Here is a 20,146-nt window from a genome sequence, read left to right on the forward strand (position 1 = left end):
AGGTCAATACTAATCACTTCATCAAAACAAAAAGAATTTACCTCAGTATATAAGGATTTCTTTTTCATTGGAAAAACACCAGAACCAATGGTTTTAGGCTTGACTGAAATATATCTTTGTAAACATTCCTTATTCATTAATTTCCTTTAGTGGGGGAGGGATCCATACACATATGCACACTTTTTTTTAATTCAATTAACATGCATTTGCACATTTCTGTTTAATGTTACACAATTGCTTATAATATTTCTTAATAAACATTTTTTTTCCATTATAGGTTGGTGGAAGCATATTCTCTTATATGTTAATATACATGTTTTTATTTGTGGGACCTATTAATTGTCATTTACATTTACAAGATGGTTTCCATGTCATCGTTTTAGAAACAGGAAATTTCATTCAAGTGCCTAGATATTTGATGCTTCTTTAGATATACACTTTGTTAAAAAAAAAGAAGAAAATACAAAAAATGTTTTATGATTTACGTACTCGTCATGGAATGAAGATGTCATATTTGAAAAATCACATAAATTGATCAAGTAGTTCTTTTTCAAACTAAGAAAATAAAAATAAAAAAAATTCAGGATTTTTAGTGATTTAATTTTTGATATCAAGTTGTCTCCTCCTTATTTATGTTGGATATAAAAAAATAAAAAGTAACATGCCTGAACAAAAAATCCTACATATCGCTTCGTCATAAAATGTGATTTTCTTAGCTTTTCTTTAAATTAGTCTAGTTCCAAATAAACACTCGATTTTTTTATTTTACTAAAGCAATCATGAGGAGAAAGCATTTTCTTTCAGGGAACTATCTTGAAAAGCACAAACGATGCTCTGAACATTATTGCAAACATTGGAGGATAGTTCTCTCCCATTACAAGAACTGCGACACCAGGGTAAGAAAGTGGGATTGAGGAGTCAGCGCTCCCCAAGGAAGGACACTCTTACCTACAAAAAAGTGCCTGAGTAGTCTCATTAGCATTCCCCAGTAAGGGCGCCTCAAGCGATTAGCATTAGACTAACCTCTTCTTAAAGAGAGAAAGCAAAGCTTGGGAAGGTGGACCTCCTAGAACTGCACAGAACCAGCATTACACCGCAATCGACAGGGGCCAGATAATTACACATGCTCTAATTTCTATTGATTTGGTGGGGGGAGTGGGGGAATGAGGATAAAAATGGCCCAGCAAATAATATCAATAAAGATAATAATAAAAAATAGGTACTTGTTTAGTTTAATCAAGACATCAAAAAATGAAAATATTGAAAACAAAAATTATTTTGCCTAAAACCATTACGGAATTAAGTTCTCATAAAAAATTTAACTTAATTTGATGAAGTAGTTTTCTTTTTTACAGAGAAAAATCAAATTTTAATGAGATCGATAGTATTATCTTGTCTATTTTGCAGAGGAGGAGAAGGAGGAGGAACCAAGGGAGACAACTCTAACCACTGCTTAAAGTTTGTCAAAATTTGATGAAATTTTTTGTTTAGTGGCCTCTCCACGAGGGCAGAGTTAGACACAAGGTCAGTTTTTCATGAAACCAGCTCCCCAATAAGAGGCACTCTGGTTGGTAACAAAAATAAAAGAAATGTATGAGTCATGAAGGATTACTCTTCCTTTAACCGAGACCAAAAAAGTGAGGAAAAAAGTTAAGTGCAACGTCAGAACAGATACTAGATACCGAGATAAATATTTTGTAAGGGCTGGTCGATTTTCATCAATGCTTGTGTCGCAGTGGCTACATGAGCACAGATAAACATCTCTCAAATCTTAACAATAAAATTTTTTTTGTGTGTGTGTTATGTCAATGCACGAGAGAAGAATGAGTCATTAGATAAGTTTAGAGTTTGTTTTTGGTTCTGGAAATAATAGAGTTTAAAAAAATGTTAGATGTCCCAAATTATGCGTAATAGACTTGAGAAGTCACGAGAACTTTAGTTCAGATAAACATTAAATAAAGTCAAGTAGAGTTTGGCCAATTATTACTCCGAAAGTGGAAGTGAGAGATCCTTCTTAACTTAACCAATCATGTTTTTTTACACATTAAAGCAAAAAAAAAAAAGAAGGAATTAAATCTTTTTCAATTAATCAGTTCTGGTAGGAGGGTAACTTCACTCCATACATGTGTGTCTGAGTTGACGAGCGAGTTATTAGGTATTAATATCCAGCTAAGTTTGACATATTAAAATTGAGCGGCAAAGGCATTTTTTTCTCCTCAGGTGGGCCGCGCGTGTTTGTAGCATGATGGCTGAAGCAACAAAGAGTAAATTAACTTTCGCACTGTGCATGTTATACTGTTGACGTCAGAATTTTCCAGAAAACCAGTTTAAGGGTCAGAATTGTCTTTACAACAAATGTGCTCTGGGCGGAACCACTACAGTTTTAGTTTTTTTTTCACTTATTTTACAGAGTTTCTCTGTCCTTTTTTAATCCCTTTTTAATTTTGTCCTTTGGTTAATCCCTTTTTAATTTTGTCCTTTGGTTAATCCTTTTTTCATTTAAAGGCACCCTGTCCTCATTCGCGAAATAAGCAAGATGGCAGGATACGATCAATTTCATTAAAATTTGATTTTCCTCTGTAAAAAAAACAAAAAAAAAAAAACAATTAAAAAAACTGCTTGATCAAAATAAGTGAATTTTTTTTTTATGAGAACTTAATTCCATAACGGATACGTACAATATAATTTTTTTTTCAATATTTTCATTTTTTAATGTCTTGATTAAACTAAACAAGTACCAAAAAATAAACGGTAAATGTCACCTTACGACAACAGAACACCGACCACTCTAATTTGTTTTTTAGAGATATTCAAGGTCACTAACAATAAATCTGATAATGAAACCCATCGAAAATTTAAACCGTTTGTAGGGTATAAACCCCTAGACACTGGGACTACTTTGCACCATTTCACCGCCGCTACAGTAGAGTTTTCTTACATGATGCATTCGCGTGTGCATGCATGTAGTAGAGTGACTTATCACATTGCGGAGGAATCTTTAGCAGACATTGGAAATGACAAAAAAGTTTTAAAAAAAAAATGTGGTTCATTTTTTTTGTGTTGTTACGTAGTTTTTTATGCTTTTTAATTGATCTAAAAAATTAAGTTTTCACGAGCGGTTTACAAAAGCATATTTTTCGTTTTTTTTTTGGGGGGGGGGTATTCAATTCTAAAACTTGTGTAGTTGAACAGGTGCTTCTGCAGTTATATTAATCGTTTTACTAATGCGCCAACATTTATTTTATGAAAAGTATTTGTTCTAATTACTATTAAATGAGGTAAGTTCGACAAAATACACCTGAAGATCGGAGGTGATATCGATCGAAACGTGGTGAAAATCACACTCAAGATGAGAACAGATGAAAAATTGCCGCCATCTTGTTTTTATAAAATGAAGCGAAACGAAACCATAAACAAGGGAAGTAACTCTAAATTTTTTATGTGCCTAATGCAAAACAAATAACAAAATAAACATAACATATATAGTGTTTCCAAGTCTGGTTTTCATTTAAGATTTTTTCATAATTGTTTAAAATAAAAATAACTGTTCACCCAAAAAATTAAATAATAAATTATTCGGTGTTTTGTTGTAGCGTAAGGTAACATTTACTAAATAAACAATAACAAATAAATTAAATAAATAAATAAACCGAAATCATCGCTGGCTTGTGGTAGTCAGCTTTCAGTCAACAAAATAGGTAGATTTTCTAAAAGCGGGGGTATAAAAAAGAGATTGGGAAAATGGATTGCAAAGCAAGCAGACGATAACAGAAAAGAAACTCGGACAAAATTAAATAATCACCCTCCCTAAATTTAAATATTAATCAATTATTGTTAATTTTGCTTTTGTATTTTTTCAAATATAAAGAAAGGATAAATATATTTAATTTTTAAGATTAAAAATATTTCCTATGTTTAGCTCCGCAGCAAACAACCTAAGTTTCGCTTTTATTATTTGGTACATGTATATTTTATATGAAAAATATATAGCAAAAGAGTTCGCTTAAAAACATAAAAAAAAAAAAAAACCCCAAAAAACATTTTGATTATCAGGATAAGTCGGTTCCCTCTATCGATGAAGAATTTGGTTCAAATTTATTAATTCAGTTTTAAAATAAATGAATAATGTCTACAAGAAGCAAATTATCTTGCCATGGCTTGGTTCTTGCATGTTCGGCCGGAATTTTCGCTTCATTGGCTTCATTGTCTGCTAAACTTGCAGTCACAGAAAAAACGGTTGAACACATTTGTCAAATATTCATCAGTTTCTCCGAATTTATGAACTGGCCTTTCTCATCTTCCACATGTTCGGAGGTGGGTAATCTTTTTTTTCTTTTTTTTTAATTTAATTTTATTTTTTATAATAATGGTTAATTCTTATTTCATTCACGTCGATTATTTAGAATGAAGTAGGTTTCGATATTACTTTCAAACAACCATGGATTAGTAAATAATAACACGAAAACATTCGTGGCAATCCGGCATATTCCTCGAGGCAAGATTGGCAAAATACTCTCGAGTATAAAAGGGACCAAATTTCCCTAATCACCGTTACAGATAGTTCTCTGGCGCCGGAGAATTAAACGCAATTTCTTCAGCAATATAATATACTGGATTCGTCATTATTACTCAGTTTAAATTAAATTTAATTTTAGGGTCTCCTGATTCTTTTGTCTCCGAATTTTTCGTCTGCTAAAATTTTAATCACGTGATTACAGTGTAGCGAGAATAAAATAAACCATTCATTCAAGTGCCGCTTACGATATTAAAAGCCACTTTATTGATACTTATGCACTTATGTTACCGGGATGGCGGGTGTTTTGCAACTATTCTGTATTTTCACCTAATAATTTAATAAACAAAAAAGATATTGTAAAACTTAAACTTAATACTTAGGGTAAACGATTGTGAAAAATGGACCGGTGGTCCATTGGACCGCATGTTTCCGTGACGTCAGATTTGTGTTAACTATACGAACTATGGAAAAGCAGAAGCGACTTAATGATTTTTAAAAACCTTTGTTTAGTCTTCAAACTGCAATTAATAATTAACCTTTGTTATAATTTTGTTACGTTTTAAGATTTACACAGTTTAACGATTAATAATATTATAAACATTTGTATATTAAATATGAAATACGGTTTTCCTGAGTGTTTATTTGGTTACCTACGGGGTTCCATATTTTGTTCGGTAAGAAGAGACAAACAAAATGTGAGGGGGGGGGGCTATAAATGCTTAATATTTGTGCACTAATATTTTCAAATTAGTTTTAATCTGGCGATAAAATAGCTGACAAGAGTCATGTTTATATTAAAACTTAATATTAAAAACAAAAATTAAACAATTAATTAAAAATCTATGTTGTAACGGAACATTTTGAAATAATGGAATTTTAATCGTTTTAATCTTTTAAAAATTAATTAATGTTTACGAAGTTTCTTTTTCTTGACAATTAAACTGATTATAGTATATATTAATTCGAAAAAACGTCATTAAAAAAAAAAACCATAATAATATTAAGTTTATATCAATTTTTTAATTGCAACTTCAAGGTAAATTTTTGTCAATATGTGTATTTAAATTTAAAAAAAATAAATATTTTTTACTTATTTGAACTCTTATGTTTCATAATAAATAGAAATTTCGATAGATTTAAATATATTTTGTTCGAATTTCGAAAAAATAAATGGGGGGGGGGAAGACACGCACTAAAAAAATATTTCCCCACGTATATTTTACGAAAACTGCATTTTATTTGTAATATCATTCTAAAATGGATAAGTATCGACAATTTCACGAAAATCTGACCATTAGTTGATTTTTGCTAGATTTATTAAATACGGGTATGTTTTCACGTTCGGAATGTCTACTACATGGGAACGTTATTTTAAAGCACCAATTATGTAAACACGATTTTCGTCTCGCAATTTCATTATTTTTGTTCGATGAAAAAATTTTAAAAAAATTATTACTGGTTTATTTTGCCCTTCTTCTTTTAAATGATACAAAAGTTATACTGATAATATTAATTTATAATAAAGTTACATCGTGCTACATATAGGGTGAGGTAATTCTGTGGTGAATTTTGGCTGTCCCTATTAATATTATTGAAAAAAATAGCACGGTAACATAAGTGCATAAGCACCACTATTTTGCATATTTCTTTTTTAAAGGACCGTTTGAATAAATTCTCAAAGATTTTTTTTATAATTAAAAATTTAAATCATTGTGAATTTATTCAAATGGTTCATTATCTCGCTAAGTCAATTCCCCTCCTCCCATCCCCTCCAAAATATATAATAAAATAATTTTTATATCGTAAACTGCTTCAGCAATTTCTGGGAATGACTTCATAACAAGTGATGCCCTCTCAAATATATATATATATATATATATATATATATATATATATATATATATATATATTGTTACATATGCGATAAAAAGTGTGGTAAGGCAATTTATAACATAGGGGTATGAACGGAAACTTAATGATAAAACAAATATCGTTTACCTTTGTGACACGTTGCCAAAAGGGGGGGGGTATAAGGGAATGTACAGGAAAGCAAAAACCCAAGTATTTTTCTCTTTATCGCATATGTGACACAGCAAAAAATAAAACAAGTCGATAGAGATACAAGGACGAACACAATAAAAACGCAATGTAATAACGAGGTAACAGACACTTTCCCAAATGATACAAAAATAGATTCATTTAAGATAAATAAAAGGAAGAGTTTAACGAAAGAAAAAGAAATGTATTAAAAGTTATGGAATCTGAAGTATATCTACACGTATTGAAATGAGCGAAAGTCTTTGGGGGGGGGGTAATCAAAGTCTTTGCACTTACAGGTCTCTTTTGTTTTCCCTTTTTTTTTTTGTTTCTTTTGCTGGTGTGTTTCACAACTAGTCAACAACGCAGTTAATCCAAGATATTTCCTTCGGTAGGGAAAAAGTTCGAATAGCAAATTCACGTGTTCTCTTTTCTTGCTCGCGTGTTATATATCTGTCTCTTTTGTGAGGGATAAGGGATCACATCGTCCGCGTCAGTACATCCACATCTCCTTCGCATGATGGGGAAAAAGTCATCGTCTCTTTCATGAGAAAGTAAATGAATCGCATTCTCTCACATGACTGGAAAAGAAGGTCACATCGTCCACATGTCGTGTATCCGTATCTCCTTTTCGCATGAGGGGAAGAAGTCGACCCCCCCTCCTCTCACGAGGAGGGAGACCTCTTAACAGGTCGGCAACCCAAACCGAAAAAAAGTGATTTCCGCTAGTGTCCAGTTAGAAAGGGATAGGAGAAGCGATACCACTTCCGGTCCTCCCTCTTCCTCTCTGCTTCACAATCCGGTCTAAAAATAGACTTGACGAAATCTTTAGCTGGTAAAGTCTCTGCAAGTTTTAAAGGGGAGAGTACATTAGTAGGCTTTCGCTCAGTTCAAAACGACTACTGTATTAGCCTATTTTGTGGGAATCATGTTTTATTTTACCTCGGCGACAAAATATAAAAGTAAAAAAACGATATATCTCATCAGTCTAAAATTAAATATTTAAATTTTGATTTAAATACATAACAACGTTGCATCTCGGGAGACTTTCTGCTTCCTTACCTCGTTCAAGGCCCGGCCACTAACACACTGTATTTATGAGAAGACATTGTTACAACAAGCGCACTCTTAATTAAAACTAAATTTGTATTCAATTTGGTGGAGAATGAATTCTATTCATTTGTTTTTTTTTTTTTAAATAAAACTAACTTTAATTTTAAAATTTCAATATCAACGTTTACCTAATTTTTTATTATAAAAGTTGTATTTTTATAATTTATTATTTGTAAAAATTACCAACACCTGATGTTTGGAAAACAGTTCATAATATATATATTTTATTATAAAAGTTCTATTTTTGTTTGATAAAAAAAAACAGTTCATAAACATATTATTCCAGAAAAAACAGTTCATAAATATATATATATATATCTATATTTTTATAAAGTAATAGGGTTCGTGTGTTTCTGTCTGTGTGTACAGCTCTCCATCATCAACGAAATATAAAGGAGGTAAGAGGGTAGATCTCTCCTGATAGAGAAACATTAGAACCCATTTTAGGATGTTTCTGTTATAGGAGACATAAGAATCTATGCCTAATTTCTTTATATACTATTCTACAAACCACCCCCATATCGAATGACTTACGCTCATTTGCATATCACATTATATTAAATCTCTTTAACTAATTACCTCGACCTTATTACATATTGGAAATATTCTAATCATTTCAACTGTACTATTTACAAAATCTATTTAACATTTAATTATTTAATATATTTTCATTTAATTTTATATTCGATTTATTTCACTTTACCTATATTATCAAAATAATTCATTGGCGAGAAGCTTTATGTTTTGGGATTGTATTGAAAATGTAATGGAAATTTCAATTTCGTTCCGTTTTAATCTTTTATATTTTACTTGCCAATATAATTGAAAGAATACAATTCAACTATCGTAATTTTATATAAATAAACAAAAACAAATATTTTAAAATAAAACTTTATTAAAAAAGAAATAATTTTATTTTTAAATGAAAAAAATCAATTTAGTAAAATAATTGTATTAAACATCCCAACCTCCCCATGTTAAGTATGGCTTTCTAAATAAACACCCCCAGCCTTGTCAGCAAACCTGTAAAAGTTAACATTTCGAATGTGAACAGTGATTTTTCGATTTTGTTAGCGCTTCGCTTGCCGCAATTAAAGACAATTAAAACGGAACTAACTTTATTTCCATTCTATTTTTTAAACAACCCCCAAAACATAACTCTCTCTTCCAGTTATAGCCAATTTTTTTTTAATTAAATGTCAAAATAAACAGATAAGCGCATTTTCTTTTACATTTTTCTTACAACCAACGTTGTCATTTAACCAACTGCAGGATACAGTTACTTTTGTGGGGTTGTTTTGAAAATGGCACGGAGATTATAATTTCGTTCCAATTTAATCTTTCTGGTCGAGCCTATTTCGAAAGCCTGCCTTATCATAGATTTGAACTACAAATAATTTATTACATTTTGATTATTACTATCTTAAGACTTAAAGCTTATATTTATTTCATTTTTCTATTTATATATTGAATTAGTTATTTCCAGTCTTATTTAAACTTAGTGCTTTCTTTAAACCGGATGAACCTTTTATAAAAATGAGTTTAACGTAAAGAACACGAACAAGGTTTTATTCAACTGAATTTCTTCCAGTTTACTAACAAAATATATAAATTTAAAAGAGATATAAATAATAAAATAAAAAGGTTATGTAATTTAAAAGAAATACACGTACTCACAAAAGCAGATTTTTTTTACACATTTTTTTCTTTAAAACCATAACAATGAGACTAACAATTACCTAGATCTTAGTAATTATTTGTTTTAATAGAACTGTTTTAATTGTATTGTTTACATATATTAGTTAACCTAAGTTGGTATTACATTTATTTTACATTTACTTTTTTTTTTTAATTATTACTTTTAGACTGTGACGTTTACACCCGGAAGTAATGAGTCACAAGTGGGTCGCTTTTATTCATTTTTGCTACAATATAATTGGTCAAGATCAAAGTGTAGCATCTGTTCTTCAGATGCTGCACTTCTATTTCTTGTTCTCTTTCGGTGGAGGAGAAATCCTTCACGACTGAGACAATTTTTATTTTTGTACCTTTTCTCCACGTTAAAAAACGACCCTGGTGTCTAACTCTGTCCCGTGGGGAGGCATAGTAAATAGGTACAATATGATTGTTTATAATTGTACTATTCAGAAATATTATTTATAGTTCGTCCATTTCAGTTAGTATACATTTCCTTTACGCTTAATTAATTTACAATCATTAATATCGTTAAACAATTCCGTTTAAAACCGAAATTATGCCACCCAAACGAAGTAGAAACGAAAGTGAGGAAGAAAGAATGGAAAGATTGGAAGCTAATAGACTAAGAGTTGCTGCGATTCGCTCCAATGAAAACAATTCAGATAGAGAAAGACGTCTAGAACTTAACAGGATACGTCAAAGAGAAAGGAGAGCAAGACTGTCAGATTTGGAAAGAGAAACCCAACGTGAAGCTGACAGAACTAGACATGCTGTAAGGCGGTTAAATTCATCACAAGATGAAATTCAAGAAAGGCAAAGATATGCACTGGAAAGAGAAGCAATATTACGATCGAATGAATTATATGAGGTAAGTAGACGTACACAAGGTCAGTTGAGAGTGGCTCAACGACATCAGAATGAATCAGAAACCCAACGAAGCTTTCGCCTATACCAAGGGCAACAACGAGAGGCTGCATGGAGAGAGAGTATGACTTTGCCCCAGCAATTGACAGAAAACGAGGCAGCTAGACAACGAATGACTGCTTTGAGACACCATGAAATAGAACATTGCAATAGAAAAGGATTGCTCTACAACAAAAATGACTCTCTCACTACAGCTGATATAGGAAAAATGGACAAAGTATGTCAACATTGCTCAGCTGTAAAATTTAAAGGAGAAACCCCTAGTTGTTGTTGTTCTTCTGGCAAAGTTGTGCTTGATAGCTTTCCACCACTGCCTCAGTTGCTTCAAGATTTGCTCTCCGGCAATGGTCCCATCTCTAAAGATTTTCTGCAAAATCTACGCAGTTATAACAATTGTTTTGCAATGACATCATTTGGTCACAAAATTGCGGCAGTACATGGGTGGAATCCTTCTTTTAGAATTCGAGGCCAGGTTTGCCACCAGATTGGGAGTCTTTTACCACCTGAAGATGAAACAGCAAAGTTTATTCAAGTCTACTTCTTGGATAGTCTGGAAGAGGAACTACATAATCGGGGACGTGACAGTAGACTCAATAGAGACATTCTCCAAAGTCTGACTGAATTTTTACATGAGAACAACAGCTTCATTTGTCAGCTGAAAACAACAAAGGAGAGGATTGAAGAAGAACACTTGGTAGAACATAAAGTTGTCATAAGGGAAGACCGCAGGCCGCAAGAAGAGCATCCACGGCGATTCAATGCTCCAACAACAACGTATGAGATTGGAATATTAATGGAGAATGAACCAACAGCTAACCGGGATATTGTCTTGCGTTTTAGAAATGATACATTAAAACGGATCTCCGAACTACATCCCCTCTACGATACTTTAATGTACCCGTTAATGTACCCCTATGGTTCTCCATCTTACAACATCTACATGAAGGCATCCAATGGGCGAAAAGTTACCCAACAGCAATTTTATTCGTACCATTTAATGACTCGGCCTGGAAACTATTTTCTCTGGTACCGAAGGCTATTTCAACAATGGCTGGTGGATGTGTACTGCAAGATTGAAACAGAACGTTTACAGTTCCTGAGGCGTGAGCAACAGACCCTGAGAGCTGACAATTATAGCAACTTGAGAGATTCAATTCTTAGGGAGGATGGGAATCCAGAACAGTTTGGTCAACGAGTTGTACTTCCGGCAACTTATACAGGAGGCCCTCGATACATGTTTGAGCGTCAAAGTGATGCCATGGCATATGTTCGGCGAATGGGCCGAGCCAACCTCTTCATCACGTTCACAACAAATCCAAAGTGGACAGAAATTACAGAAAATTGTCTTCAAGGGCAAGACCCTCAGGATCGTCCAGATATTGTTGCCAGGGTTTTCAGGCAGAAGCTAAAAAAGTTACTTGAATTTATTAAAAAGGGAGGATTTGGCAGGTTGAGGGCTTTCCTGTACAGTATTGAATATCAAAAAAGAGGACTGCCGCATGCACACATCCTCACCTTGCAGGCCCCAGAGGACAAACTTCTACCAGAAAAAATGGATCTCTGCATATCTGCAGAGATCCCTGACAAAGAGGAAGATCCTGATCTTCATGCTAAAGTGATGGCACATATGGTGCATGGACCTTGTGGACCATTTAATCCAAATTGTCCATGTATGATTGACAACAAATGTTCCAAAAAATACCCAAAAGAATTTCTTCAGTGTACCGAGCAAGGCCAAGACTCTTACCCCAAGTACAGGCGAAGAAAACCAGAAGATGGAGGCCAGACTGGTACAATAAGGATGAAGAGAAATGGTCGGTATGTTAATCAAGAAATAACAAACCAGTGGATTGTTCCGTACAACAAGGTCCTCCTTCAGCAGTTCAACGCTCACATTAACGTAGAAATTTGCAGCTCGATCCAAAGCATCAAATATGTCCTCAAATACGTGAATAAAGGATGTGATCAAGCAGTGTTTGAACTACAAAGAACTGATGGAGCAGCTAACCAACAAGGCCAAGTACAAAGTCACATTGCGGATGAGATCCAGCAGTTCCAGAATGCAAGGTATGTCGGCAGTTCAGAGGCGGCCTGGAGGATATTGGAACATCCCATCCATGAACATTTCCCCCCAATTGTACAACTTTCTGTTCATTTTGAAAATGGGCAGCGTGTCATGTTCTCAGCTGATACTGCTCTGGAACGAGCCCAAGGTCCACCGCCTGCCACAACTTTGACAGCATTTTTTCAACTCTGCCATGAGGATGACTTTGCAAGGGGTCTCAAATACGTAGAAGTCCCTGAGTTTTACACTTGGAACAAATCGACAAAGAAATGGATGAGAAGAATGCGTGGGGTACAAGTTGAAGGTACTGAAAATGATGATGTATGGAAGGCACCATGCATTGGGAGAATCTACACGATTAGTCCAAAAGCAGGGGAGTGTTATTTCTTACGCCTGTTGCTCAATGAGATTGCTGGTCCAACTTCATTTCAAGATTTGCGAGCATACAATGGTCAGGTGTTTGAAACATACAGAGCAGTGTGCCTTGCTCGAGGCCTTCTAGAAAATGACCATCACTTGCATCAAGCAGTAGGAGAGGCAAGTGCCACTCAATCACCTTCAAATTTGCGAAGCCTATTTGTGATAATTTTAACAGCCTGTGAGCCAAGAAATCCTCTTGAGATCTGGATGGCTTTTCGTGATGTAATATCTGAAGACATTCTTCACAGATACAGGCAAGAAGTTAACAATCCAGAAGCAGATTTTAATGAAGACATCTACAATAAAACTCTTTGTCTAATTGAAGAAAAAGTTCTCCTTATGTGCGGTCAACCATTGGCAAGCTATGGATTACCTGCACCAACGCAAGGGAGAGATGAAAGACCCGCGAGAGAGTATCAACGTGAAGTTACTTATAATCTTGAAGAACTTTCCCTACAAGCAGAAAATATGCAAGAAAAACTGACCGATTCTCAAAGAGAAGTTTACAATTCATTCATGGCAATGTTGGAAGCACAAGGTGAAATGAACAAAAACATGATGTTTCTTGATGCTCCAGGTGGTACGGGCAAGACTTTTGTAATCAATTTGATCCTTGCAAAGATTAGATCCATGAGAAAGATTGTGCTTGCAACAGCATCCAGTGGCATTGCTGCTACTCTACTACAAGGTGGCCGCACTCTTCACAGCACTTTTAAAGTACCCTTGGATACTCATCGAATGGATCAGCCAGGTTGCAAAATTACTGGTAACTCAGCCTTGGCAAATGTAATTAGAGACACCTCTGCAATCATTGTAGATGAAGCCCCAATGACGCACAAGAGTGCTTATGAAGCAATTGACCGAACACTGCAAGACATCACAGGAAACAAGAATCCCATGGGTGGCATTCCAACCTTATTTTGTGGTGATTTCCGTCAAATCCTCGCAGTGGTTAAAAATGGCACAAGGGCTAACATTGTCAATGCAAGTTTGAAACAATCCTATCTCTGGAGGCACGTTATAGTGAAGAGACTGACTACTAATATGAGAACCTATATCTCTGATAACACAGCTGCAGCAGACTTCTCAAAATTGCTTCTCCAAATCGGTAATGGTCAGTTTCCTATCACTTCTTCACCTGACACAATTAAGATTCCAACTGCGCTTGGTAAATGTGTCGGTAATCAGAAGCAACTGAAAGACAAAGTGTACCCAGACCTGCAAAACAATGGAAAATCACCGGATTGGCTTGCTGAGAGGGCTATTATTTCGCCATTAAACAGCAATGTGAATCATTTGAACAATTCAATAATGGATGAATTTCCAGGAGACACAAAGCAATACAAGTCAGTTGATTCGGCTACTAATGAATATGAAGCTGTTCACTACCCTGTGGAGTTTTAAAACTCTTTGGAGATATCTGGAATGCCTCCACACATTTTAAATCTCAAAATTGGATCGCCAATCATGATTCTTCGATCCTTGGAACCGCCAAAAACAACAAACGGAACCAGATGTGTTATCACCAGATTGCACACCAATGTACTTGAGGCCACCATTTCCTGTGGTCCCTACAAAGGCGAAACCGTTCTACTGCCAAGGATCCCCTTAGTTCCATCGGACTCAGAACTTCCATTTAAATTCCGGAGACTCCAATTTCCTGTGAAGGTGTGTTTTGCAATGAGCATAAACAAAAGTCAAGGTCAGACATTTAACACCATTGGCGTAGACTTGACATCAGACTGCTTCAGTCACGGTATGTTCTACGTCTCCATCAGCCGGACAGGAAGTTCAGAAAAACTCTACATTCTGGCTCCAAATCAAAGCAGCAGAAATGTAGTTTACCCTGAGGCTCTTCAGTGAAAAGTTCGAGAAATGGATATGAGGAAAAACTGACATGATCTGATTGTGGTAAGTTTTTAGTATTGAATGTGCAAGATAAAATTTTAGCAAGAGTTGAAAATTACTCCAATGAAAAATTTACTATGTAACATCAAGTAACCTTCCTTTTTGATGAAAATGTTTTGTGAAGTTCCTGATTGAATTTCAGTCACTACAAGAGGTAGTTAAAATGTTAATCACCTTATGCAATCGTTGCTCTTACAACATCAACTTACGGGAAAGGTGCCCATAGATTTTGGTACCCAAGTGCGCAACAAAGCTCCGTGCGAAGCACGGGTATCTTTGCTAGTATATATATATATATATATATATATATATATATATATATATATATATATATATATATAAAACCCATTGAGTTCAAATAAAGGCTGATTTACTAAAACTTCTATTTTTATATTTGGATCTAAGAAAAAAAAATACATTCTATACAGTTGTAGTCATCCGTAGCTAAAAGTTTGCCAGATGTCACTTCCGCCAAATGGCTTTGTAAACACAGGGATGCGGAAGGTGAACTTAACCAAAAATTACAAAAAATGATGCAGTAGAAAATTAATTATTAATGAAAACAGTTTTCAAAGACAATTAGCAAAAATTGAGTGTTGCTTAATTGACCTAAGATTTTCAGAAAATAATTACATCTCTTGTTATGATTTGAACTTTCCAGTTTCTTTTCTTTTCAGTGTTGGCTAAGTGCAAGTAAAAACAAAATTTTGTCATGGTTGCAAATCATCGCTCCCTTGTAAACAACACACGCTGGTCGGCAGAAACAGACACAAAACCTAACTCTCAAAAATATGCCATGATCATGTGTGCTAAAAATAGCAACAACCGTTTCAAACAACAAAGAGAAAACAAAAACTTCATCTTTCATAAACTAAACAGAAACAAAGGACTATTATTTCAAACCTAAATACAGTTAATAAACATCGAAGACACTTTTAATTGTAACTAATATGGTGTGAAATTAATTATAATCATTCGTTGTTTAGCGATACCATCACTGGTTATGGCGCCTGTATCACCAATGGCTTTCCATAAAGCTAGCAGCTTTCACAGCAAATCTCCAGTTCAGCCTGGGCGCTAGGAGCACTCCCATGTCACCATGGAGGCCAGGGGCAGCAGCAGCAGCAATACCTAAACAGCCTTTTTAAGAGCTACTTAACAAACTAATTATGTGAGTCACAAACTACTTGTGTGTGATACACATTTTACTCTCTACTGCCGCCTGCCTCCTGGAACTCCCTCTCACAGCCTGTCACTCCAGTTCCTGAATTCCTGAATTTGCTTCAACTCCAGCTCAGTTCAGCAACTCCAGCTCACTCTAGTAGTTCTAGCTCACTCCTGCAGCTTCTAGCAACCCCCATCTAACTTCTGCAGCACCTCAAGTTCACTCCGGCAGCTCCCCCAGCTCCAATGACGTCATTGGTTTGCCTTGAAGTTCAGTATTAAAAATTTCAAATTTCGCTATTATACTGTAGTTGTACCCAAAATGCCAAAACGTAATTGTGGATGACTTTTTTTGTTAAAATACATCTCTCACATCTTTTACTTGATCATTTTTTGCAATTATTTGAATTTATACTAATTTGCACACAATATGTAAGTGCGTAATAATGTTTTAACGATAAAACATATTGGTTTAAAACACCACTAATCTGCACAAGCACCAATAACTACTCTAGTTTATAAGTTTCTAATTGAGGACAAGGAACAATTTTAATAACTTATTCAAACGAAGGTCCTTCCATTAAAGTCACATCACCTGTGAACGTTAGTGTTGTTGGGGTTAAGTAAAAACGTTTTTATAATCATTGTTGAGCAATATCATTTTATTCTTGTATCGTTGATGCTATGTATGTATTATATATGTTGAAAACATTGCAAACTATTCTGGAATCATCTATTTCTCGGCCCTGTCGGTGGGGCATTAGAATACACCAACTGCCCCCCTGCAGAGGGTAAAAGTCCCTCAATGGGGGTCCTGGATATGACCTTAAACTATATCCAGTGGTGAGGCCCCAGCTTGTGGGCTTTGGGGAGTGTGGAGCCACCCTTTAATTACCATTGCTCCCAGGTCCACTCTGATCCGGAGTGGTAGTACCTGTTAGGGTCCCAACTATGGGTTAAATAGAAACCGACGTGAAAACAACAAATATACTCTATTAAAAAAATTTTTCTTCAAAATCTTTGGATTCGGCATTAAATAACCCGAAAAGGGTTGATATGCCGTAAAACAAAAACAACCAACCAACCATCTATTTCTCTTGTTTTCATACAGGTTCTAATACTTGTCCTCAGAGTTTGCTGTTTCTGCCTTATGTTTGCATTCAATGCTTTTATGTGGACAACATTTACAAAGTCTCTCCATTATTTCACATCAACTGTCGAAGCTTCAGCTGTAAATACTGCCTGTAATTTCATGTTTTCGGTGAGTTGGTCAACAAAAAATCATTATGTTTATGAATTTTTTAGATGAGGATTGATAATTTGTACTATTTGAATTCTTCGGACTACTTTTCTCATCTTCAGGGTTATTTGCACAACATTTCAGCCAATGTAACCTACTACCTTCTTTAGGCGTTTCTTGTCGAACTTGTGAATGTTTATGTCAGACTTGGGAATCTGCACAGAATTTCGAACAGAACCCTTTATTTATTTTTTAATTGCAAATTACTTAGGGCTTCTATCCACTCATGACTGACAGGACAAATTAATTAACTAATAATAATAATAATCCAAATTCAAATAATATGAATTAAAATACTCAAAACCTTGTAAAGTTGGAGAATTATTAAAATGCAGTTCAGTTATGAATTTTGGAAATTCAATTGTATGTTAGGATTTGGATTATGACATAAGTCAACGGACAATGCACAATCAAAAGAAATTAGATTTAAAAATAATATCCAAATCTTTTGACCTTAGTCTTGATGATGGAATTCACACACTCACTCCAGATATCTTGGTCTGTGAGCGTGTGAACTCCCGATTAGAACTAACATGGAAGAATGTGCATGGCATAAAACCATGATGTAAACAATACAATTAACTAAATGGTCAGGAAGAAAGAGAGGACACAGAATGAGAGAGGAAAGAAAAAGAAGAGGAACAAGTTTATGCTAAGCTGAGTAAATGCAAACAGACGCAGGAAGTGTAGCAGTCTCTCAAATAAGGCATGAATGAAGTGTCAACATATTTTTTCTTCCTGTTGCTCACATCAATGAAACAAAGGAAAATCTTTTTTTTTTTTAACAACCAAAAAACAAACTTCTTGACGTTTTGTTTTTATTCTTCAAGTTCTTCAAATATTTATTCATGGTGCTTGGTTTGGTTGTTGTGTAGAGGAAAATTGTTTTCGTTTTTGGCTTTCTAAAACTCAATCGTATTCTGCAAAGGGAACAGAACCCCCCCCCCCAATAATATCAATGGTTGGTGCATTTATGGTCAGGGCGCCAGTATTTTCAGACAGCCTATTTGGTAGTACTAATGTGTTTAATGTAAAAATCAATTTTTATAAATATAAGTTATTATAGCAATGTATAAAAACTTATGCTGATATGCCGTAAAACAAAACAATAAGGATGTGGTGAAGCTGTATTTTATCGCAAGAACAGATGAAATAAAAGTATTTTTATGTTTCGGAATCTTTGAGATGAGGATTAATAATTTGGATTATTTGAACTACTGTTCTCATCTTGGATGTTGGCCTCACAAAGTTTGGCTCAGTGTAACCTTTTACCTTCCTCAGATGCATCTTGTCAAACTTGGAAATCTGTATAGGATTTACTTAATCCACTGGGGTAGTTTGTTCTTGTTCTGTCAACCATGACTGAGTAGAAGTCTTAAGTAATCCATAATTATATTCTTAATATTATCTGCACCGAAGATTGAACTTTTCAATCTCCAGAAGACTATCACTTACAACTGATTATTACGTTATCTGTTACACGAATTGGAGGAAAATAATATCCAAAACGAGAACAGTAGCCTGTATACTCCAAATAATCCAAATAATCCGAAAATATTTTTATAGGTGCTTTTTTTAAACCTGTGTTTAGTGTGATGAGACTTAAAAGTATTACATTTAAATAAGGAGATATTGATTAAACTTGATTATCTACACACTCTAGAGTTCTTCACCACATTCTCAAGAACAAAATTCCACTATTTATCATGGTCTTGGGTTAGTTTTTCAGTTGTCAGGAGTGGCATACAAGTATCAGCTCCTATCTCCTGGATGATTGTCTTTCTACAATAAAATCGTTTTTATAAACTTTCTTTATGTAACTGGGAAACTGATGGCTTAGAAACATGTCGGAACCATGTTATCCTCCTTTTATGAACAATGTTGAGGAAACCTGCTTACAATATAATAATAGCGAAATACAATTCAATGCAATTTAGTTGCAATTATATAAGCCAAAAACATAAGTTAATGTACAGAAAATAAGGTATTATCAATCGGCCTATTTTAAAAAAATTTTTCTGGAAATCGCTTCAGACAAGGCATGAAACCACTTGATGTAAGGAGTTAAAAAAAAGTGCTACTTCTAAGTTAGCTGCAAAAAGTGCATTATTCAATGACTTTTATTTTTTCTTGTGATTATTTTTTTACTTGATCATTTTTCATAATTTCTGGACTTTTACTAATTTCGGCATGACACATAATTTTGTAATAGCGTTTTTTTTTACATAAAATGCATCCTATAATGCAGTTTGGCACACATTTCCAAGTAAACTTTCAAGTTAGGAAATTTTACAAATTTACATTTCATAATAAACAAACATTTGTTAATTGAATGCTTATTTTATTAAATGATTGCAATAATTGCATTTTCTTTTCTTTCTTTTTCAGGCTATTTTTGGCTGGTTGTTCTTCAATGAAAGTCTTTCTTTACAATGGTGGATTGGTTGGCTGTGCATTGTGATTGGTCTTTATTTAATTCAATCAGGAGACACAAAAACAAACTCTTTGCAGAAAGATGAGACAAAAATTAATTAAAGACATTTCTCAATGGAGCTCTTTAAGAAAAGTGACCTTCCTTATAAAGTAAAAATAAAATCTTGGACAAAACAGTTTAAGCAAATCATCCCAGAATTAGAAATAAGGTTCTTGTTCAAGATTCCTCCTATACTATAAAACAAAAATAAAGGAAAATCTGTATGATGTACGTTCCCATGAGGAAACTAAAATATATTCCAAAAATTATGTAAATTTGTTAAGCAGTTTTATTTTTATAAAGAAAATAATTTTTAAATGATTAATGGGAAATCGTAGGCATTACAACATAAATGCGCAAGTTTGAATTATTGTTGAGTCATGTCCCTTTTGACATTTTAAAAAATTTAGATTATTTTCAAAATGGCAGACAAAAATGTCTCGCTTCAGTTACACAGCAAATTTGATTTTCTTATTTAAAAATAGAACTACTTGATCAATTTATGTGATTTTTGGAATATAATATTTT

General features: G+C 34.0%; 1 protein-coding gene across 1 annotated transcript; it reads left to right on the top strand.

Moving 5' to 3' along the window:
- The first annotated feature begins 3,938 nt into the window (after positions 1-3,938).
- LOC145284485 (transmembrane protein 42-like) lies at positions 3,939-19,813 on the top strand. Its single transcript, XM_080133348.1, has 3 exons — positions 3,939-4,314; positions 16,957-17,106; positions 19,534-19,813. Exons 1-3 carry the CDS (start codon positions 4,126-4,128, stop codon positions 19,678-19,680), a joined length of 486 nt encoding a protein of 161 aa, XP_079989474.1. The 5' UTR covers positions 3,939-4,125; the 3' UTR covers positions 19,681-19,813.
- The last annotated feature ends 333 nt before the right edge of the window (positions 19,814-20,146 follow it).

This window comes from Euprymna scolopes, chromosome 9 (genome assembly GCF_053919585.1).
Source record: "Euprymna scolopes isolate OS-2025 chromosome 9, ASM5391958v1, whole genome shotgun sequence".
NCBI classification, from domain to species: Eukaryota; Metazoa; Mollusca; class Cephalopoda; order Sepiida; family Sepiolidae; genus Euprymna; species Euprymna scolopes.